At 52.7% G+C, this 24,599-nt stretch overlaps 8 protein-coding genes across 8 annotated transcripts; 4 read left to right on the plus strand and 4 right to left on the minus strand.

Annotated features, from left to right (window-relative positions):
- Positions 1-74: 74 nt before the first annotated feature.
- On the minus strand, positions 75-3,883 carry CTAM01_09435 (uncharacterized protein; the record flags this gene model as incomplete). Its single annotated transcript, XM_060525454.1, has 7 exons — positions 75-1,051; positions 1,105-1,260; positions 1,319-1,366; positions 1,429-1,488; positions 1,547-1,738; positions 1,801-3,664; positions 3,731-3,883. The coding sequence occupies 7 exons, from the start codon at positions 3,881-3,883 to the stop codon at positions 75-77; spliced, it is 3,450 nt and encodes a 1,149-aa protein (XP_060379910.1).
- A 392-nt stretch (positions 3,884-4,275) lies between these two features.
- CTAM01_09436 (uncharacterized protein) lies at positions 4,276-6,462 on the plus strand (the record flags this gene model as incomplete). Its single annotated transcript, XM_060525455.1, has 5 exons — positions 4,276-4,676; positions 4,765-5,062; positions 5,124-5,322; positions 5,390-5,590; positions 5,687-6,462. Coding segments are annotated over 5 exons (1,875 nt in total), but the record flags the coding sequence as incomplete, so codon positions are not given.
- Positions 6,463-6,685: 223 nt separating this feature from the next.
- CTAM01_09437 (major facilitator superfamily transporter) lies at positions 6,686-8,307 on the minus strand (the record flags this gene model as incomplete). The annotated part of the gene is made up of 3 exons (XM_060525456.1): positions 6,686-7,304; positions 7,377-8,086; positions 8,161-8,307. 3 exons carry the CDS (start codon positions 8,305-8,307, stop codon positions 6,686-6,688), a joined length of 1,476 nt encoding a protein of 491 aa, XP_060379912.1.
- A 1,143-nt stretch (positions 8,308-9,450) lies between these two features.
- CTAM01_09438 (fungal specific transcription factor) lies at positions 9,451-11,934 on the minus strand (the record flags this gene model as incomplete). The annotated part of the gene is made up of 5 exons (XM_060525457.1): positions 9,451-10,046; positions 10,119-11,516; positions 11,566-11,606; positions 11,662-11,712; positions 11,855-11,934. 5 exons carry the CDS (start codon positions 11,932-11,934, stop codon positions 9,451-9,453), a joined length of 2,166 nt encoding a protein of 721 aa, XP_060379913.1.
- Positions 11,935-13,162: 1,228 nt separating this feature from the next.
- Positions 13,163-17,011, plus strand: CTAM01_09439 (hydantoinase B/oxoprolinase; the record flags this gene model as incomplete). Its single annotated transcript, XM_060525458.1, has 1 exon — positions 13,163-17,011. One exon carries the CDS (start codon positions 13,163-13,165, stop codon positions 17,009-17,011), a length of 3,849 nt encoding a protein of 1,282 aa, XP_060379914.1.
- A 1,542-nt stretch (positions 17,012-18,553) lies between these two features.
- On the plus strand, positions 18,554-19,510 carry CTAM01_09440 (dihydrodipicolinate synthetase; the record flags this gene model as incomplete). The annotated part of the gene is made up of 1 exon (XM_060525459.1): positions 18,554-19,510. The coding sequence occupies one exon, from the start codon at positions 18,554-18,556 to the stop codon at positions 19,508-19,510; it is 957 nt and encodes a 318-aa protein (XP_060379915.1).
- A 2,196-nt stretch (positions 19,511-21,706) lies between these two features.
- Positions 21,707-23,229, plus strand: CTAM01_09441 (uncharacterized protein; the record flags this gene model as incomplete). Its single annotated transcript, XM_060525460.1, has 5 exons — positions 21,707-21,811; positions 21,889-22,021; positions 22,090-22,157; positions 22,211-22,614; positions 22,692-23,229. The coding sequence occupies 5 exons, from the start codon at positions 21,707-21,709 to the stop codon at positions 23,227-23,229; spliced, it is 1,248 nt and encodes a 415-aa protein (XP_060379916.1).
- A 1,089-nt stretch (positions 23,230-24,318) lies between these two features.
- CTAM01_09442 (uncharacterized protein) lies at positions 24,319-24,591 on the minus strand (the record flags this gene model as incomplete). Its single annotated transcript, XM_060525461.1, has 1 exon — positions 24,319-24,591. A coding segment is annotated over one exon (273 nt), but the record flags the coding sequence as incomplete, so codon positions are not given.
- Between the last annotated feature and the right edge of the window lie 8 nt (positions 24,592-24,599).

Below are 24,599 nucleotides of genomic sequence, written 5' to 3' on the forward strand. Positions count from 1 at the left end.
CATGAGAATTAAGGAAACTAATGACATAAGAGATTATGACTACTGGGAACGCTACTGCTGCTGTACTGCTGCCTCTACTGCTGCTGTTGTTGCTGGAGCCGAAGAAGTTCTTGGAGCTGCTGCTGTTGTTGGGGAGTCATTTGTCCCCCCAAAGTTTGGCCAGGAATACCTACGTTGTTGGTATTACTTTGTTGTGCACCCATGGCTGTGTTCGAGCCGCCGCTCCCAGCACTCCCCAGACCAACGTTGCCGAGACCAGCGTTACCCATGCCCATGTTGATGTTGCCCATCCCCATGCCAACGTTATTCATGTTACCGAAGCCGGCCTGCGGGGACTGTGAGGCCATGGCATTACCCTGATTTTGCAGATTATTGAATCCAGACCCAGCCATTCCCATGTTCGGCATGCCCATTCCCATCATACCTAACTGATGCAGATTCTGGAAGCCTCCGGGCATCCCAAAACCCTGCTGAAACCCTCCCTGCTGAGGCACTCCAAGCCCTTGTCCACCGAAGCCAAGTTGATTCCGGTTGAAGTCGTCGTAGCGATGCTCTTTCTTATGGGCAAGTTCGTTCTCCAGGCGCTCGTGCCTCACCGAGTAGAGATACGCGTTGAACTCATGGGACACCTTGGCCACCTTCTCAAAATGCTCACCCTTCACAACGATGGGCCCCGGGATATTGTTCTCCTGCTGATGGAATTCGGCCAGCGCCACGGCCGTTTGGAAGGCGTTTCTGATTTGTCTTCCGTTCCAAACTGGCTTGTGGTCATCCCTGAGAGTTTGCAAGTTCCAAAGAGTCGTAGAAAGAGCTACGATCTCATCGCGCTTGAATGTTACGTGTTGCGACGGGTCCATCGGCGCAGCTGCGATTGAGAGTTTCTCCGTACGATCCATTTGCACTTCCCATATCTTCTTGGTTTGCTCGTGGGTGAGGGGTGGATAGTACAAGGCCATGGACATGCGGGACTTGAAGGCTTCGTCAAAGGAGCCAACCTTGTTGGTCGTGAGAAAGAGAATTCCTTCGTAGTATTCCATCACGCGAAGGAAGACTGTATTCAAGAATCAGCACAAATATGGGAGCTAGATACCGCTTCAAACGTACCAGATACTAATGCGTTTCGCTCAATGTTGTCCTGGCTTCTTTCGGCCAGGAAGACGTCAGCTTCGTCTAAGAGCAAAACGCAATCCCAGGCTTGGGCCATCTGGAATGCATTCTGAAGATTGGATTCCACCTCGGTTGGAGTCATCCCCAAGTCACCTGTTTATGAGTCAGAGCCTTGTTCTCATAAATCCATACTTCGCAGTATGGTACGCACCGCAAGTGATAGGCAACAATGGCTTGTTGTAGTAGGCTGCGACGGTTTCTGCGATCCATACTGTTAGTATACATCCAAATTGCCAACATAGAGTTGAGAATAATACTGACCAGCAGTTGAAGTTTTGCCCACCCCAGGAACTCCGTGCAATAGTACGATGAGGCCCTTCCCTGAATGTTGTCAGTCTTTAAGGTCTTTCAGAAAAACGTCCACCATTCATGATAATACCTTTGTCTTGGATGATATCGAATTGACGCCGCTCAGACTTCTTCTTGCGAAAATGAGTTGCCATCAAAGACTTGATTATGGTTCTGTGACTGTCGTCTATCTGAAGGTAGTCCCATGCCTTCTTGTCTTCTCCCATTCTAGTGAGGCTATGTCCCTGAGTATCAAGTGAGCCAGACCCGAGAGGAATACAAGCTAGATTCCATATGTCAGCGAAATCAAATCACTTCTTGCTGAAAGAATGTCCATTTACTTACCCCACTGACGTGTACGTAGAACAAAAGCAAAAACTCTGTTGGGAAGCAGGAGGATCTCATCTCCTTCAGGAGACTCTCGGCCGTAAACCTCTACGGGCTGAGATTGATCGGTGTATTCGAGAACTTCCTCCGCCATTCGAGCATCCCATACTCGATCATCGTCTACTCCTGGGGGAATGATTGGAGGGGGGGCAGAATACGGTGGCGATGCTTTCTTTTCTTCAGTAACCTCGGCCAAGCCCCAACTGCCTCTGGAAGATCTTCCGGGCTTCCAACTTGGAACTTCTTGTAGGCAACGATGGAAATCCACAACCACTGGGCTTTCAATAGCCTCCGAAATCATCACAGCAGAAGTGATCGCCCCCTTCTCAGGACGGCGTAGAATAGTTCCCTCAGGTTCGTGTATCAGACTTTGACCTCGGTAATAACTGTAGGACCATCTTGTGTAGGATATGAAATCTTGTCCTTTTTCCTTGCAGCCTGATATGTCAACAAAGCCATCTCGCTCCGCGATTCTCAAGGGAATGATCGGAAGGGAACGAATACTGGTCAGATCCCTGAGCATCTCGAACTTAAAGTTCTTGAAGACGCGGATGAACTGGACGCCATCGAAGTCTATGTGATAGCATTCTATCACAAAAGGGAGAGGCCTCGAGTCGTTCAAAGCACCTCCAAGCTGTAAATTAGTGGCTTGAGTCGCAGGTTGCCGGTATTGTGGTGTTTGACCTCCTTTGCCTTGAACCACACGCCACAGCTTCTGGGGAACTGCTGGATCTTTGACGTAGACGATACTCCCCGGTTTGAATACATGCCATAGTTCTTGGTAGTGGACCCGGACATCGCCTGAACCCTCAACTGCTTTCCCCAAGGGAAGAATGTACTCATCAATGCAAGACACAAGAGTGCCTAGGTCATCAGATGCTTCTTGCAGTTCATCTTGGGTTAAAGATTTCCAATCGTACGCCGAAGTGAATATAATGTTGTCTCTCGTTTCCCTTGTCATTGCTGGCTTTGCATCCTTCGTTTCGATTTCTTCACTGACTTCGGCTTCAGTCGACACTTTTGGATCTTTAATCTCTATGTCTCTGTCTTTGGAGCTAAGACAGAGTTCCTGGATCTCCGACAATCTTTCGCGGATCTTGGGCTCAAGCCATTGGAGAACCTTGAAAGGGCGGTAAATCGTGTAATTGTCGGCCGGATGGTTCGGAACCAGGGCTCCATTCGACAGGGCACTAAGGACTCTCTTTACCGCCAAAGAATTGATTGATATCCTCGAGGGGATCACTTTAATATCGTTGTCCCGGGGTTGTAGAATGACGGGTTTAGCATGTGACCGACTATCGGGACCGCTCCGAAAATATTCCCTGTCTAGAGGCTCTTCCTCTATCAAAATCTCAATCGCGTACTCTTGAGGTAAGTCCACCCACTCCCTCCATTTGCACTCGATTTTCCCGGAAAGGTACCGCTTCCTCTCTTCATATTTCACCTCACTCGGAGGTACCAGAGGAGGTCGATTACTGTCTTTGATCACCTCAGAGATCCAGTTCATCATCTTCAGATGGTTGGCGAAGTACGTTGCCGCGCTATTAGGATGGTATGTCCTTGACGCATCAAGATGATGCAAAGACATGCTTTGAAGCTCTCGCGCAACTGTCTCCAATTTAAAATTCCCTTCGCCGCGGAACAGTCGGAAGTCTCGGGGCATAAGACTTCCATCTGAGGTCTCGCTGACGTTGTCGGGTATATCGGGTCTTGAGACATCATCGGGAATAGGATCGACTTCTGGCTCTGTACCAGACGGCAATTCCTCGGCGTCTTGCTGGCTGAGAGTTTCTTGTGAGGCGTCATGATGACTTGACTTTTGCTGTTGAGCATTAGTCATCGGATGGAAAATTCTGCATCGTTACGTCCGTTACATGGCGGTGCTTACAAGAGGTATAGAGGATATCGTTTCCTTGCTTTCAGTCTCTGTATTGGAATCTTTCTGTGAGATCAGACTCGACGCCTCGGTGGAATGAGAAGTTGTAGCCCGCGGAAAATCAGCCCCTGGGGGGTGAATCGACACATCCAACGTCGAAGACATGTTCTCTAGCTGTCGGGAACTTGGGAGTATGCCTCATTCGACCTGATTAATCGTGAAGCATGAGGTGTAATGAGCTATCGCTCCCAGAAGAAAGATCAAGTCGGCTGGTTAGCAACTCTATTGAGGTTGGGGTAAAGCAGTAGTAGCGATAACGTTTCGCGTGTGGCTGGGTCGCAATGAGCAAGGTAAAGAACCCCAAGTAGCAAAGAACCTGGGAGTGAGCAGTTTTCATCAAGTCTACTGTTTGGGATGACAGGCATCAAAGGCCAATCAACTGGAGCCTCAATGCCGGAGGCAGGCACGTACAGAGTGTTCGGGCTACTTCAAGGGGGGGTGCCAGCTATGCCAACTATTGGTCAGCCTGATGATGAGATGTTTAACGATAAGCGCCTTGTTCCCCTTTAGAATCAATCTTATGCAGGCAAGCTGTAGCCTGGCAGCGATACAACTCTTTCCAACCCCTCACAGCAGGTCCGCATGCCGACTCCCGGATGCTGACGCCAAGACACGCCGCCATCCCCCATCTTGGTATTGATGCCAGCGCTTACGCTTACCCCCCTTTTCCGCAGCCTTACCATCAGGTGAAACGGCAGTCGAAGAAGAGGCAGAAAGGATTCCCACTACGTCTTTCCTCGAAACCTTTAGGAAAGGTTGGATCCCTTCGGAACACAATCATGGCTGATTATGTCGGCACCTTCATGAAAACTCACGCCGGTGAGCGGGACCCGAGCTGGCAAGTCTCAGCTCGGGACAAATTTTCGGAAAAGAGGCGTCAAAGACAGGCATCTCTTAGGTGAGTGGCCCTATTCCTCGGGTTCGTAATGTATTCCAAAGCTGGTGTGTTTGTCAGGATTGATACTGACGCGAAAGCTTGCTCTCAGAGTTCACGAACGTACAAAATCATTCAAGACATTGATAAGTGCTTTCGCGCAGAAAACCAATCGTAAAGACCTCGCGAGATTTGACGTGGAAAAAGATTTTCAATGGGAAGATGTGAGACTCATGGCGTCCGAGGCAGTCGAGGAAGACAATGCCAAAACGAAAATGAGACACAATCCTTTTCGCGCGGCCGGGCGATCTTTCCAGCGAAATGCATCAAATCTGGAAATGCTTGTAGCATTTCTGCCAAACGGTGACTTTACTGGAATACTTTGCGGAGCTCTGACCTTTGTTTTCTGTGTAAGATACAAGTTTCCTATATCGTTGGTCTTGTGGCTCATAACTTCCTTTGCGACAACAGGCAGCCAAGCGCCTAGACGAAGTTCGAAACAAGATATTAAACTGTCTGGACAGTCTGCCAGACATCGTAGAAGAGACGGAAGAATATGTGGAAATCTATGACGATGACCCTAGAGTCTGGAAAGCAGCCGAAGACTTGTATCTGGGAATCCTTGACGGTGTAGAGAGTATGCTGCAATGGATTGATAAGTCAGCCCTGGGTAAGGACCGCTTTCAAAGCTTCGAGTTACATCTCAAATTTTCTGCGTAATGATCTGACTTTCAAAGAGAGAGCATTCAAGGTACTCACGAGACCGACAACGTTTGGCAAGAATGTGGAGGAAGACACTATTAAGGAAAATATCGAGGGCAACGTGGCCAAGTTCCGCAATGTCGTCTTGATGAGTCAACATAAGCACATCAACAAATCACTCAAGGCTCTAAAGGAGCAACTGAACAGCCAGTTGAAGTACGCCGACTGGGTTCGAGGTCAGTCTGTTCCTCTACTACCTTATACTTTGCCTTAGTACCCTGCCCGTTCGAGGTAGACAATGAGTATTGCTTTTGACGACCTAAAAACAACAGACAACCCGAAAGCAGAAAAGCTCGTCGCAAAAGCGTTTGTAACACTTGATGAGCTTCGCTCTAGCATTGGATTCGATCCAAAAGTCACTCAGAGAGACATGGTCACGTCTATGATTGATGCACAGAAAGTTTGCCCCCCAGAGATGATCAGCCACGCCATGCTGGCTCTCCGCGACAAGAAGTTTGCCTCTTGGCTCCAGTCGAACGAGTCTCAGATACTTTTCATCGAAGGAAGGATGAAGCTTAGCTCAGAGCAAGAAGCAGCATCTCCGCTAACAATGCTCTCATGTGCTCTCGCCCAGCTGGTAGCCAGACAATCCGAGCGCAGCATTCCGCTGGTGTATCTCTGCGGCCAGCACAATCTCCCAAATGACCCTTACTCTGGCGCCAGCGGCGTCCTGAGGTGTTGGAATTCTCTCATCGCAGAGTCTTTCACACCGCGGGACGTCGATCTCTCGGCTATCAACTTGAGCTTCATAGACGGTGTCAGAGCACAGCGACTTGACGTGCTCTGCATGCTCTTACGTCATTTGGTTTTGGCTGCAACAGATAAGGTTGTCTTTGTGGTCTTAGACGGAGCCTTATGGCTCGAAGTGAACCGCCATGTTCAAGGACTGGGGGATGTTGTGTTGTTCTTGAGTAATCTTGTCACTGCGCTGAATCAACGAAACTACGGCGTGATTGTCAAAGTGTTGATTACACATCCTTCGACGAGTAATCACGCTAGAAAGTGGCTTCCAAAAGAGTGTATACTGGAGATGGATGATATTAGATAATTACTGTATGTAGGTAGTAGGCATCTGCAGGTGATGGAAGCAATCACGGCGTTAAGAATGTGTCCGGGAGACAGCTTCATCACAGCGAGTTCTTCGTGGCAAGTTGGCTCATAGAATTACAGTCATATTCTCAAATCTCTCTTCTATGTCTGTCCAAAATTCAATGCCAGTACTCGGCGCTCGAAGAGCCGACGAGAAACTTCTAATACAGCGGCATCTACTCCTACATGTGATACTTGAAATCCAATTCCCAATCACCAGTCTTAACCTTCCTCTTATCCTCAATCTCGCCACTCTCAATCTTCCTCTTCATCTCATTGCAGTGGCGGATATAGAACCACTTTCCAACAACCAAAAGCTGCGCAACACCCAGCGCACCGACAGAGAACGCATTGCCAAGCAAATACGGCGCCTTGCGATAAATCTGGCCCGCAACAATACCAGCACAGTTGCCAATAGCCTGCTGCATACCAATCGCCGTAGCACGGCGGTACTGCGGCGCGACATTGACGTTGAGCCATGTCAGGTTCAATCCAGGGCCGTTATAGACAGCAATGGCGCAGAGGAAGGTACCGAAGAACTTGACGCCGCTGCTCGTCGGGCAGATGATGAGGATGTAGCCAATGATGCCCGGGATGTTTGCCAGGAAGATTAGCGGGCCGCGGACGAGGATGCGGTCCGAGACGTAGGCTGTCGCCAGAAAGGCGATGGCGCCGAAGAGGAAGACGGGGATGCTGAGATATTGGGCTTCGATGCTCGTGCGGCCCATGGAGACGATGATGGAGGGGAGGAAAGTGCTGAAGCCGTAGAGGAGGATGTCTTGGCAGAATTGGATGGCACCGCTATTACACTCATGTTAGTCTTCCATCGAGAAAGATAGGGGTAGATGTCACTGTGGTAGGGTTTGAACGTACCTGAGGTAGAGCTTGGGATCGCGGAGCTCAATCTTGATCTCCTCCCAGCTGAATTCATCACTTCCCATGTACTGCGCACGCTGCGCAGCACGAATCTTCATCATGCGCTTCTCCTCGTCGGAGAGGAAGTAGGCATTCGAAGGGTCATTTGGCAGACCGAACCACAGAATCGGAGCAATCAGGATGCTCACAACACCCTCGATAATGAAAACCCATCGCCAGCCAGCATACCCAGCCACACCATCCATCTTCAACAGAGCATACGCCAACAACCCACCAAACGCACCCGCAATAGCAGAGCACACAAACAGATACGACACCCTCTTAGCCTGCTCGTCGCGCTTATACACCATAGTAAGATACAGATTCAGCGCGGGGAACAGGCCGGCTTCGCACATGCCGAGGACGAGGCGGACGGCGTAGAGGCCGCCGATGCTGTGGATGAAGCCCGAGAAGACGGTGGAGAGGGACCAGATGATGCAGAGGCCCGTGAGGAGGACGCGCGGGGTGATGCGCTTCATCATGATTGTCCATGGGGGCTCGAAGACGACGTAGGTTGCGTAGAAGATGGAGATTGCGGTCGAGAATTCTTGGGTTGTGGCGCCAATGTCCTCGGGCATGCCGGCGACGCGGACGTTGCCGATGTTTGTGCGGTCGAGGAAGCAGGTTAGGTAGACGACCATGATGATTGGGACGAAGTAGGCGTCGAGCTGTATTGGAGTGTCATTGCGTCAGCTTGCTATAAAGGTATAGCACGGATTTTAAGACTAGACAATTTACTAACCTTCAAGAGAAGCTTCTTCTCGGCCGCGGGATCAAGGGACTCGATTGCCATTGTGCCATTGTTGGATTCAGAGCGATCAATGTCGCTGCCGAGACCCTTCTCCGCGCCGGCGCCGGAGACGTCGTCTGGAGTGGAGATGGTCGCCATGGCTGAACTGGCTTCTGGATGTGAACTTGTAGCCTAGATAGAATCCCAAGCAGACCGGTAGTTTGAATTCTGCAGCAGTCGGGGTTCAATGGCAATGGAGATTCGCTACCGAAGTCTCGGGATTGACAAAGGTGGTGAGTAGTTGATCTCTTAATCTAGAAACAGTCGATGGGGCAGACCGCCTTTATGATTGTGCCAACCTGTGCGTGATGTGCCATTGACGATAATGGAACGATATGGACAGACGGATAACACAAACACCAAGGGAATGGTCAGCGACAATTACTCGGGCGCGCTATCTCTTGCCGAGCCATCCATTTGCAGGCACGGACATATGGATTGACGCGGTATCAAGGGTAGCATCGCGGGGGTTAGAGAGACACGCGCGGAGAGTTACTCCTAAGAGACCTTGGCTAGCATTTGGTCCCTTACTACTCCGTTCGGATAACCTAAAGCATCTACCGCGAACTTGTCCACGGCCAACCGAGAAGATCGGAGGTCCTCGCCGACCCCTGATACTTGCGGGGGAACTTGGGACTTCCCACATCTTTCCCCACCGACAATTCTGATAGCGCTGATAGCTGCTCGTATCCACCCGGCCCCCGGCGTCGGAGTGGCGCCCCTATCGAACTAGTCTCCAGGATGGATTCGAATGGCCTATAGGGAACCTTTGGAATGGAACGCATTTGAACAGAGTTTGGGACTTGGGGAACGGTTCGGTAACGAATAACGATTGTCCATAATGGCTTGGGTTGTCCAGTGTCGGTTGATGGGTTTTCTTGACTCTAACCAGGCCATTGGCGTCGAGTCTACGCTGTCTAAAGTTAGCTTGCCCAGCCACCGGGCGTGATGTCAGGATGATGCCTCCGGGCGCCTTGTCCGAAGCTTTCGGGATTTAACCCATTTGAGTTTGATCCCTTGATACATATCAGCCCCTCCCCCCTGGCAGCCCTGCAGATCCCCTTCAGACAAGCCGCCAAATGGGCAGATTCCGTGGTTAGAGCAAGATAAGCCGGTATCCACAAACAAAGACTCGGGTCATGGACAGATTATCGTAGCCCAAGTGAAAGGATGGAAAGCTTCGCATTATCATCAAATCATAATAGTACCTTAAGATATACATGTAGATACCATCTGTTTCCTTCACACGTCCATCCTATCATCAGCCTGAGTCATGCCAGCTGCGTGAGTCCATTGCGAAAAGTCAAAGCTCGCGTCCATCGCCGGGTCGGCAAAGCCTTCTTCCCAGAGCCCAAAGTCCATCACCGTGCTCACGCTCTCATCGAAAAAGGGTTCACCTAGGGAGCTGTTGTCGACGACGGGGAACGTCACCCGCTGCTGACCCGTCACGCCTTGCATCGCCATGTGGCCTCCTCCTTGAGTGTCGCCCATAGTCATTGGCAGTACACTACTGCTACTAGTCGGCTGTGTACTTGGAAGAAGCCCTCCTCCTGCTCCTGCCAGCACTAGCGATTCCGTCGGCGAGAAGCTTGTCGGGAACGGAGGCAGAGGTTCGGCGTGGGCGTTTGTCCCGGACATGACGGCCGAGCGAAGGTTGGCGAGGAGCTCGTAGCGGGCGCCCATGTAGCTGTTGCCTCGCTCGCCCATGCCTCGGAGGAGATCGAGACCGGCGTTCATCGCCATGATGCTGGACGGGTCTGTCGGGAAGGCGACGCAAACCATGACGAGAACGATGGATGCTGAGAAGACATGTTCTCCGTCCATGTATCCATATGTTGCTGGGTTGGTCGTTTGCGGTCAGCCAATGAAAGGAAGCGGGTATCGGGCAAAGGTTGTGTAACCGCACTTACCAACAAGATCTCTCTGTGCAGCTACGGTCATGATGTTGATAGTGTCCTGCGCCGCACCGATGCACATGTCGATAACCCTGACAGTCGTTTGGGACAAGCCCTCTTTCCAGCCTCGCTCTTTCTCTCCTGCATCGCTGCTGGCGCGGATCTTTTGGAGTCGCTTCTGTACAACGTGGAAGAGCAAGGGCCGCGCAGTCATGTTGATGCACTGATAGTAATGCGCAAAGGTGCTGACGCTCTCGCGGCTAATGCTAAGCCGAGCAGGGTCAAATCGAAGCTCATCTGGTAAGTTGCTGTTCCACTTAGACAGGCTGAGAACGATGCTCTGAACCGATGCCATTAAGCGTTTTCCAGATTTAGGCGCTGTCTTGCTGGTCTTACGATAGATGGCGTTGTGGATTTCACCGAGGATTTTTGAGAGCTCGGTATAATGCCGAAGCACCACTGCTGGGCAATATTCTGCTTCCGTCTGGAGTCTCGAAGGCAGGTCGACGCCGATATCCTCGTCTTGGATGGTGATGGGATTTCCCGATTTGACCGATAGGATGCGATCTAGACTATACACAGACCACCAAACTCGACGACGATGTTCGCGTGTCGCATTATCCAAGGCGGTCGGGTTGTTATCCTGACCCTGTAAAGCATGTGGTGCCGCACTAAATCCGACTTCATGATGCAGCCCAAGCGAGATGGCCATGCGAAGAGCCATACCGGTATACAAGAACGCAGCATCACGACGGTTCATGTTCTGCATGAAACACCCGATGAGGGCCAGTGTTTCCACGCACAACAACGATCCTTCTTCATGGGTATCGGGTAATAGGTTCAAGGCATGCGTGAAGTAGTCGAACCCTGGCGGACCCCTGAAATCGACCCATTGGTTGACAGAGTAGAGTTGACCGAAAGCCAAAATGATGAGGACCTTTGCGTATGACAAACATGCTTCTCTGTCAGAGGGATCAGGAGGACCTCGATACGCCTCGATGAGCAAGTGATCGAAGCTGGCTTTAGGATCCGTGAAGGCGAATATCGTCCCAATATAGGTGTACTGTGCGGCAAATAGTCGTCGGGCAATGTCTATAGGCGGGAGTCGAACTTGCGTCCTCGCTTTTTCACGTCTTGAAGGTAGGGCACTTGGCTCGTAAAAGTTTGTGTTGGCGTCCAGGCTCCCGTCGTCGCCGTAGAAACCTGAAAGGTTTCTCACACTACGTAGAAAATTGTCCGAATTACCAGGGCCCTTGAAGCTTGTCGAGGGCTTGTGAACGCTCATCTGATTGAACGGCTCGAGCAAGGGATGTTCATCTTCAAATCCTTCCTCGTGCTCTTCGGCTGAGATGCGGTGGGCAGGCGCTTTTCCAGGGATCGGAGCTGGTAGCTGAGACTGCCGAAGAAGCGAGTCTAGAACTCGATCAGTATGTGACTGAAATGATTAATGATAGTCACTCACCATCATACGCTTTAGCCTTAGCTTCGAGTTCTCGTAGATAGCTATCATAGCATTAGTTGCATATCTCACGAGTTGGAGACTAATTATTGAACTGACGCCTCTGTGACGGTGATCTTGACACTCGTCTCATACGTACAGTTCAGGCCGCTGTCACGACATCGTGAACAGGTAGGCTTCTCTTTCGAGCAGTAGGATCGTCTTTGTCGGCAATTGGCACATCTATTCTGAAAGCTCAGCAACACTTCTAGGAAGCCCATACGATGAGGATTGAGAATTTCACGGAACTTACGCCACAGGCCTCGAGTTTCCGACTTCACATAGGGATGATGAAGGCCCTGCTTGAGGCGGAGATGGTGCAATGGGAGCCATATTCTGACATGTATTTTGGTAATGCCGATGTGACATATCTCTCACGGAGTCACTTGGAAGAGGTGGGGATGGTCGAGCCCCTTGCCATGGCACGGGAGATGCAGTTATCCGTTGATATCGTCCACTTCCCCAGGTTCTCAAGACGGAGCTTGTGACAAATGGAAATTCTTTGGATGGAGATGTTTGTCAAGGCTCAACGCGGGGAACGCAAGGTGTGGAAGTTTCCTGGCCGTGCACCCTGCTTGCGGAGGGGATTTATCGGCGCAAAACCACCTGGAGCTGGAGGACCAACATGCATCGTGGTCTTGGTTCGGGCTGGAGGATCGGTGTTTATGGAGATTTCCCCACAGCCGTGGTTATTGCTGGAGGGGTGAGAAAGCTGTTGACAAGTTCGCGTTACGAGTGACGGCGGTCCTTTTGCCGATGATGGAGCCTTTCCCCTTTCGGACCTCGGTACGTACCAGCTCAGAGATCGGATGACGTCGGCCCCTAGATAATCCGATGGCTTCCTAGTTTGACCAATGAGGCCAGGGGAATACGCTGCTATCGTCGGGGACCCACTCCGACGGCTACACGCGGGCGTCTGCCGGCTACAAACTCCACAATTGCGTTTTCCCACTTTCAACACCAACTCGCAATTTGACTCCGATTTCCATCATCATGCCTTATCAAGTATCGGGCAAAGGCCGCACTTCGATTTGCTGAAAGGCTGATCGGGGACCCACTCCGACTCATCGACCAGTTAGGAGTCTTATTTCACTCTTCAGCGGTGGTCAACTGCGATGGCGACGTCCGGCCAAAGGCCGATATGGCTATGGCATCTGAGAAGCCTGCGATTCGGCCTGGTATCAGCCGCCGGCCAGGTAAACCTTACTCTCTGAGTTTGACCGGATGGCCTCATCGGAAAGCGTATTAGCAAATATGTGACTTCCAGGTAAGCGGATACCCGATCGCGGCCTCCTGCCGAGCCCCATTTCCCGATCTGAGTAGCGGCAAATTGTTACATGATCACGACAGAGGCAGGGCGAAGATATTCTCAATATAAACATTTACCCATGCCATCATCGTCACATTTCTATCACCGACATATTGTCTCACGTCAAATATTACCCAGTGCTGTCTTGCTTGAATCACTGCTATACTCCAAATAAACTTCTTTTACCGACTCGTCTTCTTGACGAGCCTTCTCACAAGCAGCAAGCAGCAAGCACCACATTCACACATCACCATGACGGTCAAGTCACATCGCATTCGCATCTCCATCGACAGAGGTGGTACGTTCACCGATGTTCACGCCGCCATACCCGGCAGGGGAGACATCATCCTCAAGCTCCTCTCTGTCGACCCCGCCAACTACCAAGATGCCCCAACAGAAGGCATCCGGCGGATTCTGGAGATGGTGACCGGTGAGACATTACCTAGAGGACAACTGCTCGACCTCTTCCACGTCGAGTCCATTCGCATGGGCACGACAGTAGCCACGAATGCCCTTCTTGAGCGAAAAGGCGAGCGCGTGGCCCTCATCACAACAAAGGGCTTCCGTGACCTGTTGGCGATTGGCAACCAGTCACGGCCAAACATTTTCGACCTCTCAGTTGCACGGCCAGAGGTCCTCTTTGATGAGGTCGTCGAAGTCGATGAGCGCATCACAATGGAGGACTACACCGAGGATCCCGCCTCTATCAAGACGAGTCCGACGTCCGATGATCCTGAGCTCGTCACGGCCGTCACCGGCGAGACCGTCCGCGTCCTCAAGAGGCCAGATCTGGAAGAAATCAAGACGCAGCTCGAAAAGGTCAGAGAACAGGGCTATCGGTCCATCGCCGTTGTCTTTGTCCACTCTTACGCCTACCCAGACCACGAGCTCCTGGTTGGCAGGGTCGCCTCTGAGATGGGCTTCTCCGTCACACTGTCTTCCGAAGTTCAGCCCATGATCAACGTCGTGCCCCGTGGCATGTCTGCTGTGGCTGACGCTTACCTCACGCCCGTCATTCGGCAGTACATTGACTCTATCTCAGCTAACTTCAAGGGCGGATTTGGTGCGGCCGCGACGCGCATCGAGTTTATGCAGTCGGACGGTGGCCTCGTCGACTACCGCAAGTTTAGCGGTCTCAAGGCGATTCTTTCCGGACCCGCCGGCGGTGTTGTTGGTTACGCCCAAACTTCTTGGGATGACGAGGAGCGCCAGCCTGTTATTGGCTTCGACATGGGCGGTACCTCGACAGATGTGTCCCGCTACGCCGGTGTCTATGACCACGTCTTCGAGACCACTACCGCCGGTATCGCCATCCAGTCCCCTCAGCTCGATATTCACACCGTCGCTGCTGGAGGTGGCTCTATCCTGACCTGGAAGAACGGCCTCTTCAATGTTGGCCCTGAGTCCGCTTCTGCACACCCTGGCCCAGCATGCTATCGCAAGGGCGGCCCGTTGACTGTGACGGACGCGAATTTGTTCCTGGGCAGGCTGTTGCCGGAGTACTTCCCCAAGGTCTTCGGCCCCAAGGAAAACGAGCCGTTGAACCGAGAAGTCACAGCCGCCAAGTTCCTAGAGCTGACGAGCGAGATCAACAAGGACAGAGAGGCCTCTGGTCTTTCTCTGCTTTCCCCCGAGGAAGTCGCTCTCGGCTTCCTCAAGGTTGCCGACGAGGGCATGGCGAGCCCAATTCGCGCATTAACGGAAGCTCGCGGCTACGAGGCTGGCGCACATCACTTGGCTTGCTTCGGTGGTGCTGGCGGTCAACACGCGTGCTCCGTCGCCACGGTGCTGGGAATCTCTCGCGTCATTATCCACAAGTACTCATCCATCCTCTCAGCATACGGCATGTCGCTTGCAGACGTTGTCCACGAAATTCAGAAGCCTTCTGCCATCACCTATTCTGACGAAACCAAGGGCAGCATCCAGGAGCAGCTCGAGGAGTTGTCTTCCCAGGCCACTCTGGAGTTAATGAAGCAGGGCTTCACCAAAGATCTCATCACTCACGACACCTACCTCAACATGAGATATGCTGGATCCAGCAGCTCGCTGATGATCCTGAAGGGCGCAGACTGGGATTTCAAGACGGAATTCGAAGATGCTCATCGCCGGGGCTTCGGATTCCACTTCCCCGAGAAGTCCATCATGGTCGACGACATTCGTGTTCGCGCTACTGGCGCGGCTCGGTCCAAGGTTGAGAAGAGCCCGTTTGCCCAGATGAAGTCCGTCGAGGGTTCCGCGGTCTCAACTCCCCAGCCCAGCGGCACCAACAGCGTCTACTTTGAGGGTCACGGCCACCTCGATACTGCTGTCTACCAGCTCCAGACCATACCCGTCGGTGCCCGTATCTCTGGCCCGGCCTTGATCATTGACAACACCCAGACCATTCTTGTCACGCCGTCCACCACGGCAACAGTCCTCGAGAGCTACGTCGTCATCGATCGCGCACCTGTTGAGAAGGTTGCCAAGACGAACGGCGAGCAGGAAGAGTTCAGCCCCGTCCAGCTCACCGTCTTTGGCCACCGCTTCATGTCCATTGCCGAGCAAATGGGCCGCACCCTTCAGAAGACGGCCGTCTCCACCAACATCAAGGAACGCCTCGACTTCTCCTGCGCCATCTTCAGCCCTGATGGCGGCCTCGTCGCAAACGCCCCCCACGTGCCTGTCCACCTAGGATCCATGCAGTTTGCTGTCCGCTACCAGCACGAGCTATGGGCTGGCAAGCTCAAGGACGGCGATGTTCTCGTCTCTAACCACCCGTCCTGCGGTGGTACGCACTTGCCCGACATCACAGTCATCACCCCCGTCTTTGACGGCCCGGAACTAGCCTTCTATGTCGCCTCGCGAGGCCACCACGCCGACATCGGCGGTATTCTCCCCGGATCTATGCCGCCGACCTCCTACGCCCTCTGGCAGGAGGGTGCGGCCATCGAGTCGACGAAGCTCGTCAGCGAGGGTCGCTTCGACGAGGCCGAGGTCCGCCGTCTGCTTCTTGAGGAGCCCGCTCAGTACGACGGCTGCTCCGGCACCCGTAGACTGCAGGATAACCTCTCCGATCTCAACGCGCAAATCGCCGCCAACGCAAAGGGCATCTCACTCATCAAGGCCCTCATCACAGAAAACGGCCTTGCCACAGTGCACCGGTACATGTACGCCATTCAGCACACAGCCGAGCACGCCGTGCGCGAGCTGATGCAGTCCACCCTCGTCAAGTTCGGCTCCGAGCCCCTCGTCGCGGTCGACTACATGGACGACGGCACGCCCATTTGCCTCAAAATCACCATCTCGCCCGAGGATGGCTCCGCGACATTCGACTTCACCGGCACCGGCCCGCACGTCCTCGGCAACACCAACGCGCCCATCGCCATCACGCACTCAGCAATCATCTACTGCCTGCGCGGCCTGATCTCCTCCCAGATCCCGCTCAACCAGGGCTGCCTGGCCCCGATCGACATCGTGATCCCCAAGGACAGTATCCTCAACCCGGGCGCCGGTCTCGCCGTCGTCGGCGGCAACGTCCTCACGTCCCAACGCATCACCGATGTCGTTCTCAAAGCGTTCCGCGCTTCCGCCGCCAGCCAGGGCTGCTGCAATAACCTTACCTTTGGCACAGGCGGCAAGGACCCCGTGACGGGCGAGCACAAGGACGGCTTCGGGTACTACGAGACCATTGCCGGCGGCGCCGGCGCGGGCCCGACGTGGGTGGGCCAGAGCGGCGTGCACACGCACATGACCAACACGCGCATCACAGATCCCGAGGTCTTTGAGAAGCGGTACCCGTGCATCTTGAGGCGCTTCCAGCTGCGCAGCGGGTCGGGCGGTAAAGGTAAGAACAGGGGCGGCGACGGGACGATTCGCGAGATTGAGTTCCGGGTGCCGGTGCAGTGCTCTATCTTGAGCGAGCGTCGGAGCAGGCGGCCGTATGGTATGGAGGGCGGTGGCGATGGCGAGGCGGGGTTGAATTTGGTTATTGTCAAGGATGATATGACTGGCAAGGATCGGACTGTTAACTTGGGGGCCAAGGCGACGACGAAGTTGAGAGCTGGGGAGACTGTTATCATTCAGTCGCCTGGTGGTGGTGCGTGGGGAGCTGTTGAGGCTTGATCGGAACATGAGTGATGGAGTTGATTGGGAATGCATATTTTGGAGTTTGGAGGATTTGATTCATTTCTGCGATGACTTTTAGACTAATTGATTCAATTTTCTTTAAGTATCAATCGCAACTCGACTCGTTTGATTGACTGTGCAGTCTATTCCTGTGAATTGACTTTTTAGCAATAAGCCGTCACTCCATTCCCTGCATTGCAAGCCATATCATCAGTGTCTACACTTTCAACTCACCTCATTTCATGCGGAACAGACCAAGCACTCCAAATCCAGAAGAGCCCACTTTGCCGACGAACATCCCTCTGACAATTTCCAGCTGTTAAATGAGAAGCTTGCCTCAAACCATGAGGTCAAGTCTCGATCCCCCCCCCCCCCCCCCCCCCCCCCCCCACCCCCCACCCCCCCCCCCCACCCCCACCCCCCCCCCCCCCATCTTCCACCGGTATAAAAGAAGACTTCCCCCACACCCGGGGGTAAAGCTCCGCCCCCCCCCCCCCCCCCCATCCAGCCAAAGCCGTTTCGCCGACAACACTCCTTGTTAGCAGGCATTTGTCCAATCAATGCCAGCAGAAACTCATCAGTCTCCTCAACCAGGTCGGTCTGACTCTATCGTCGCGAACTGCCACTAGTGTACTGCCGTCTTCCTGACCCGCTTCCACGATTCTTCCCCACATCTCAGCCCTCTTGCGGGACCCTACAATTCAAGAAAGTCCAGCGAAGCCCCGCTACACAAGCGAGACATCGTGAGATTCTAATCGTCCTCTGCCCTGGTGGTCTAGCGGTATGATTCTTCCTTAGGGTTACTGAGAAATCAAGATGCCATCTTGGAAGAGGCCCCAGGTTCGAATCCTGGCCAGGGCCCATTGCACTTTTGATGTTGGTGATCAAGTGATGGTGATCATTTCTTTCGCGTCTTTTTTTTTCTTTTTTGCTTTTCTGGCAGTGGCTGCGTGCAGAAATCCGCCACAACGGGTAACTGGCCGGTTATGTCTTGCATGCACGTCTTTGTCTGCATGAAAAATGCTGCAAAGATTCCGTTAGCAGCAGACTGCATGTAAGTCTTGGCAAGAAGAATCGATACCCGCGACAAGCGAAGAAAGATGGGAGGGGGAGGACTGAGGAGCGCCCCATTAATAAGGTGAGACGGCATTTTCTGTGGAAAAGGGCATCGGGGTGTCGGCCGGAAATACCCCTGTCCATGCACGGCCGGTCTCGGCCTCGAATGCGGGGGAATCGGGTCAAGATCCGGGGAGCGGATATCCGATAGGAACCCGTAGTTATCTGCCCATTCTGGGGTCGAGGGTAACGGATACCATCCCGATAAATAGTTCTGCTAGCCTCGGTCACGATACCCGGCGCGTTTGACATTGTTCGAACATTAAAGCCTTCGATACTGCAGCTCATATTCTCAGCCTTCAAGGTGTTTTGTCTCATTGATATATTTATTCTCTTCAACACAGCTCTCATTATCCTTCATCTTCTAGATCTCTACCAATCTATAACAACAAAAGACTAAAGTTAGAAACAAAGACCGTCAAAATGTCTCCCAGCAAGGTTCCCCCACAAGGCATCTGGGCCCCGGCCGTGACCCTCTTCAACCCAGAGACAGACGAGCTTGACCTCGAAGCCCAAGCAAAGTACTACTCCTACCTCTCCAAGACGGGCCTCGCAGGCCTTGTCATCCTCGGCACAAACGCCGAGCAGTTCCTCCTCACCCGCGAAGAGCGTAAAGCCCTCATCGCCACCGCCCGCAAGGCCACCGGCCCAGACTTCCCCATCATGGCCGGCTGCGGCATGCACTCCACAAAGCAGGTCCTCGAGCTCCTCTCCGACGCAAAAGAAGCCGGCGCCGACTCGGCCCTCGTCCTGCCCCCGGCCTACTTTGGCAAGCAAACCACCCCGCAGGTCATTGACCGCTTCTTCAACACCGTCGCCGAAAAGACCCCCTTGCCTATCGTGCTTTACAACTTCCCCCTCGTCTGCAACGGCATCGACCTCGACAGCGGCACCATCGCCAAGCTCGCAAAGAAGCATGACTCCATCGTCGGCGTCAAACTCACCTGCGGCGCCGTCGCCAAGATCGTCCGCCTCGCCGCCGAGCTGCCCGCCGAGAAGTTCGCCACCTACGGAGGCCAGTCCGACTTCCTCCTCGGCGGCCTCACGTCCGGCAGCGCGGGCTGCATCGCGGCCTTCGCCAACGTCTTCCCCCGCGTCACGGTGCAGATTTACAAGCTGCACAACGAGGGCAAGCTCAAGGAGGCCGTCGAGCTGCACCAAAAGGCCGCCCTTGCGGAGCAGGCGACCAAGGCGGGTATCGCGACCATCAAGTACGCCGCGTCCGTGTACACGGCGCCGCGGGCCGGGTTGAAGGGCCAGGAGAAGCTGTTCGCGCCGCGGAGCCCGTATGTTGAGGCCAGCGAGGACCAGAAGAAGACTGTGCACGCTTTGATGGATGAGTTGAACAAGCTTGAGGAGGAGCTTGCTGGTTCCAGCTGAGTGGGTTTGCTCAAGTTAGGTAGATGTTAGTTGTTGGTGAAACGGTCAAAATGTGTGCGCCCTGTCTTGAAGACAACGTGTGCACCACATGCTTGCAGAGATTGCCAGTCTTTCTGCTAGAGTGAGTGTGGTCCCTGGGTGCGTCAGAGGCTGCAAGTCATTTTTAGCTTACATTCCAGGCCCAGGGCAAAGAAGTTCGGCAATCGGATCTGGCCTGATAGGGATGGCAAGGAGGGACCGTGTATTATGAGCATATGATAGAACAAGAAATGAAGAAACTAAATGATAAAGAAGGCATGGGAACAGTCTCCAGTGACCCCCAGCTGTTTCTGATCGTCGCATTGAGTTGTGGATTGCTCGATCAAGTCCCCTTTTGATGAATCCATGTGTTCTTTAGGTGAAGATCCCGAGACAAAGGCAAGGCGAGCAAGGGATTAATTATCCCACCATCCCACCGGGATACACGGACCTGCTTCCGCGAGCTCTTCTAGTCCACAGCATCCCTGATGGAAATAAAGTGGCGTGGAAGGAATCAAGTCTAGATGACGCTTTATTGATCCGTGCTTCCCACGTTTATCGTAAACAGGTGGGAAAATTTGCATAACATGCAGACTAGAGCAGCCAATTTGATGCTTGGCCTCCTACGCGAGCTCACTTGCGAAACCCCTAGAGACGACCCAGGCACACGGGAAGAATAAGGAACGAGTCTGTTGTCGATCCTACGCGTAATAGCGGGGCGCTCGGACTGCTTTCTTGAAGAACTATACGCCACATTTCTCGACGGCAGTCGAGCTCAAAGGATTTCCTGGTGTGCCTGGGTACCACGGCAAGTGAGGTAGGAGGGATGTAAAAAAGGGGAGAGTGGGCAAGCCACACGAGCAAGGGGGAAGTTGTTATTGACTACGGTGAACAATAAGGAAAACGGTTCATGGAGAAACTTGGAGGGATAAAAGAAAGTAAGAGTAAGAGAGCTCTTGCCCAGAAACGATGGGTAATAGCGATGTAAGACAGTTGATCAGGGCGCGAAGGATGGTTTATCAGGCCATTTGCTTGCGTTCCGTCATCCAGGCCTTTCCTCATTCCAGCCACAATCAGCAAAAAGGCTTGAGGAAAAGGACCCAAGGCTGACTGAAAACGGTTAACGAGATCGGCGGTTCCAGCAAGAAAAAGGTCCTCCTATTTCTCAAAGCCCTTGCAGAATGATTCTCAACGTCTTTTTTCTGCCCAGGAAACAGAATGAAAGAAGAAGAAAGAAAAGAATTCTTGCTAATTCTTGGGCCTCGCATCCAAACCTTCGATAAGGGTTCTGTTTTGCCAAACCAAGACATGATGGGTTCCCAATCGAGCACGACACACAACCGCGGCGTTTTTTTACATAGACTTATCCCAACGCGGCTGGGTCGGTTAATTCACGCCGCCACTCACATCCCCGCATGCGTCGAACCTCTCAGTCTCTTCACTCATTGCCGCTCCAGCTACGCGCAACGGACTCAAGCCTCGCGGCAAGCCACCTTTGCGAGAGGGCAGGCAGACTGGTGGGCAGGAGGCGCTAGAGACATGAGAGGCGGACGCTAACACGAACCGGAGCTTTGGGACCATGGCGAGCACGGTGGTTTCCCCTTTTCTTTCCCGCGTGAATGCGCCCGTCAGAAGGCATTAGGGCTGTCAATCATTCGTGAGGTGGGGGGATGGAGCCGGAAAGACCAAGTTCGAGAGCGTCCTGGTTCGTTTAGGTTGAGGAACTGGAAGGAAGGCCTTCCCGGACGGGTGTTGTGGTAAATTCGTAGGAGAGCATTTGCCGGCCGCGAGGTTCGACGTTGCCGTGTGACGAGCCACACGTCCCACGGGTCCAGCAAAGAGGCGGCGGCGCGCCATGTGCTTGATTTGCTGCACTGGTTGACTGTTCTTCGAAAGCCACACCGGATGCTTCCAGTGCTTTTGTTCCCATAAGGTCTCAGCAGTGCCCCCTTTGGAGGGTTGTTCCACATGGGTTTCTCTTGTTCCTGGTCGATTCTTCTGTCTGCAAGCCCCCCCCCCCCCCCCGGCGCCCCCACAGACTCATCCTTTCGACAAACGACGACGGCGATAACGACGACGACCTCGTGGCTATCTCGACCCGGGGACCTCATGTGCAGGTGGTTTTAGCCAATCAGTTGTTACGAATATCCCTTTACTGGGACTCGTATACCCTCCATCATGACGTCTTTTATGGAATTGGTTGGCAAGGTGAATAACCTGAACGACCCAAGACCTGCGTTGAATCAAAAACCGGTTATGCTTGGCATCGTGATATCATTCCTGGTAGGTTCCTCTTCCTTGGTACTGGGCATATTTACGCTATACTGTCCCAGAACATCATCCTAATATGTGCTATGCAGATACTAGCACTGCTATGTGCTGGCATGCGAATATGGACCCGCATCTTTATTGTTCGAGCAGTAGGATGGGATGACTTCTTTTTGGTGCTCGTTATGATTTCAATCTCAGTTGGAAGTATTGGCACTTGCATATGTATGTCAGAACATCCTGCATCTTCTCCTGCCTACTTAGTCCGCAGAACGTGCTAACCAGTGAATAAGGCATGGACTATGGACTCGGAGATCATATATTGTTCATACAGTATGATAGGTTCATTCAGTTCATGAAGGTAACCAACCTCCCCCTTGTAATCAATAACTCAGTCTAACCGCCTAGTACTAGATCTTCTACATCTGCAACGGCACATTACCGATCTCAACGTCATTAATCAAGGTTGCAATCCTGCTCCAGTACCTACGGATATTTGAGCGCGGTTCAAAATCACGAATCCTCACCATAATCATGATCTGCCTCGTGGCAATGTGGGGGGCCGCCTTCATGTTTCTCGCCTGGGTACCATGCATTCCCGTCGCAGCTTACTGGGATTGGTCAATACCCACCCGCGGACGCTGGGGGTTCGGAACGCAGGTTGCAGAGGAATTGATACGGACATATGAGGCACACGCCACGAGCAACATGATTCTTGACTTCATCATCTTTGCTATTCCTTTACCGCTATACTTCAACACCGAGGCCAACAAGAGGTCCCGTAAGACCGTTCTCGGTCTCTTTTTGCTGGGCAGTCTGTAAGTTCTCATCTAGAATAGCTTCCGAACACAATGATGCCATCACTTTCCTCATTTACTGACTAACGGCATGATAGAGTCCTGATGCTCTCTGCCTGGCGGCTCGTGTCCCTAGTCCGCTCGCGCGCCGGAACCTACCCAACCTTCGACCCAACCTGGGCCGCCCCAGGTCCCATGGCCCTCTCCATTCTCGAGATCGACATGGCCGCCATCTGTGCCTCCCTCCCCGTCTTCTGGCCCGTCCTCCAAAACAGCATGGGCATGATCTTTGTCACGCACGAGGTCAAAGTCACCACGGAAACAGTCGAGACGACGCGGAGCCGCGACGACGACGAGTGCCTCGAGCTATCCAACGGTGGCGCAGGCAGTAACGGTTCCTTTTCCTTTTCGCAGCAGAGTCCCGTGCTTGATACGGAGGGGCTTATTGAGCAGTACCAGCATCAGACGGATATTTTTGGGAGTTATCTCAAGGGCAAGACGACGACGGACGTGGAAACTGTGCCGACGCCGCTCCGTGACATGCCGCCGGCCAAGGAGCCTGAGCTTTTTGGGAGTTATTTGAAGGGAAAGACTACGACGGATGTGAATGCGGATCCGACGACGAAAATAGTGTGATGCACAGAGGTTGGGTTGCCGCTGACGGCCTGGTCGGTGATTTGAGGTGCTTGTTTTAACGACGTGACGACGATATCCGGGAGTATTGATACAGGAATGAGGGTGTTCGGATTTCATTTTTTCTCTTTTTTGTATTACTATAGATACCTCTTCCTATATTGTTGCCGAGAATACCAGGAGGAAAAGTGAACTCTAATCAATTTCTGGTGTCTTACTCTCAATTCGTGTCATTCATCTAAGATATCTCATTAAAGCATGCTTTGGCTACCGGAAACGAACAGCCTATCATATTCGATGTATTAGCAACTTTAGATTACATCAGTTCGTCAATAAAGTGGCACGTGAAATGTTCCGAATCCGTGTTCCAGCCCAGTAGATTAGTAAAATGGTTTACCGCCTCCATCTTACGTGGAAGTGAGCCTCTCATCGCCGGATGCAGTAAGTCCTAACGATCTCTGCGGAACTGATCGACTCCGTGACAATGAATGCGAAGGCAGATGAGACTATGTATTCGGGATCTGTTCAGTGCTATTTTATTCCCGGAACACAGGCACGTGATACGGCAAAGCTTCGAACTCCGTCATTCACGAGATACCGGCACAAAGCATCCATCAAACAAAGGCCCTCATCAACCCCGGCTGACTCAATGCTCAGTCCGACGTTGCCAGAGTAGAGAGATCTCTAATTTGGGCTTGCTTACATCGGAATATTCTCCAACGCGTCCAGACCATCGAGAATTTGGATACTTCCAAAGTCTCCATGATCCAATATGCCAAAGTCTACCTTGCGAATCTCTGGTTCGGGTAAGAAGCGTGAAGATATTTTTATTGGATGTGCACGTTGATCTGCTCGTTCCCACGTCTGTACGTTGGGCTTTGGCAAAGTGTTTCGGCTCCAATAAGAATTTTTCAATGGCCGAAATGTGCTCAACAAGATATGCAATTATTGCCATTCTTTCACTCTGCAACCGTATTATGATGCCGCAGCTTGACCTTCCCCACTGTATATAAAACCCTCCCTTCTCGATCTTCAACTACAATTTGGGCTCATCGAAAACAAGTGCAGTCGACTAAGGTACTTCTCAGAAGATTATTTCTTAGACGACAAATCCACACCAAACATCCCTCCGCCAAGCCGGACCCCAAACTTCGTGGGACCAAAGCTGAACCGCGAGCCGTCAGTAGAAGAGACAGCGGCAGGGGCGGCAGCATCATCCTGCCCATTGAGCACAACCTTGAGGCCGCGCTTCTCAAAAACAGCCGCTGTTCCATCCCTCGACGATTTCCATAAGGCGCTTCTTCTTGTGCTCGCCTGCGTTTGACAACTGCCTCTTGTCGTTAACGTCAACGGTTCTGTCGAGCGCTAGTAGG

This window comes from Colletotrichum tamarilloi, assembly GCF_030869305.1.
Source record: "Colletotrichum tamarilloi strain Tom-12 chromosome Unknown Scaffold_37.1, whole genome shotgun sequence".
NCBI classification, from domain to species: Eukaryota; Fungi; Ascomycota; class Sordariomycetes; order Glomerellales; family Glomerellaceae; genus Colletotrichum; species Colletotrichum tamarilloi.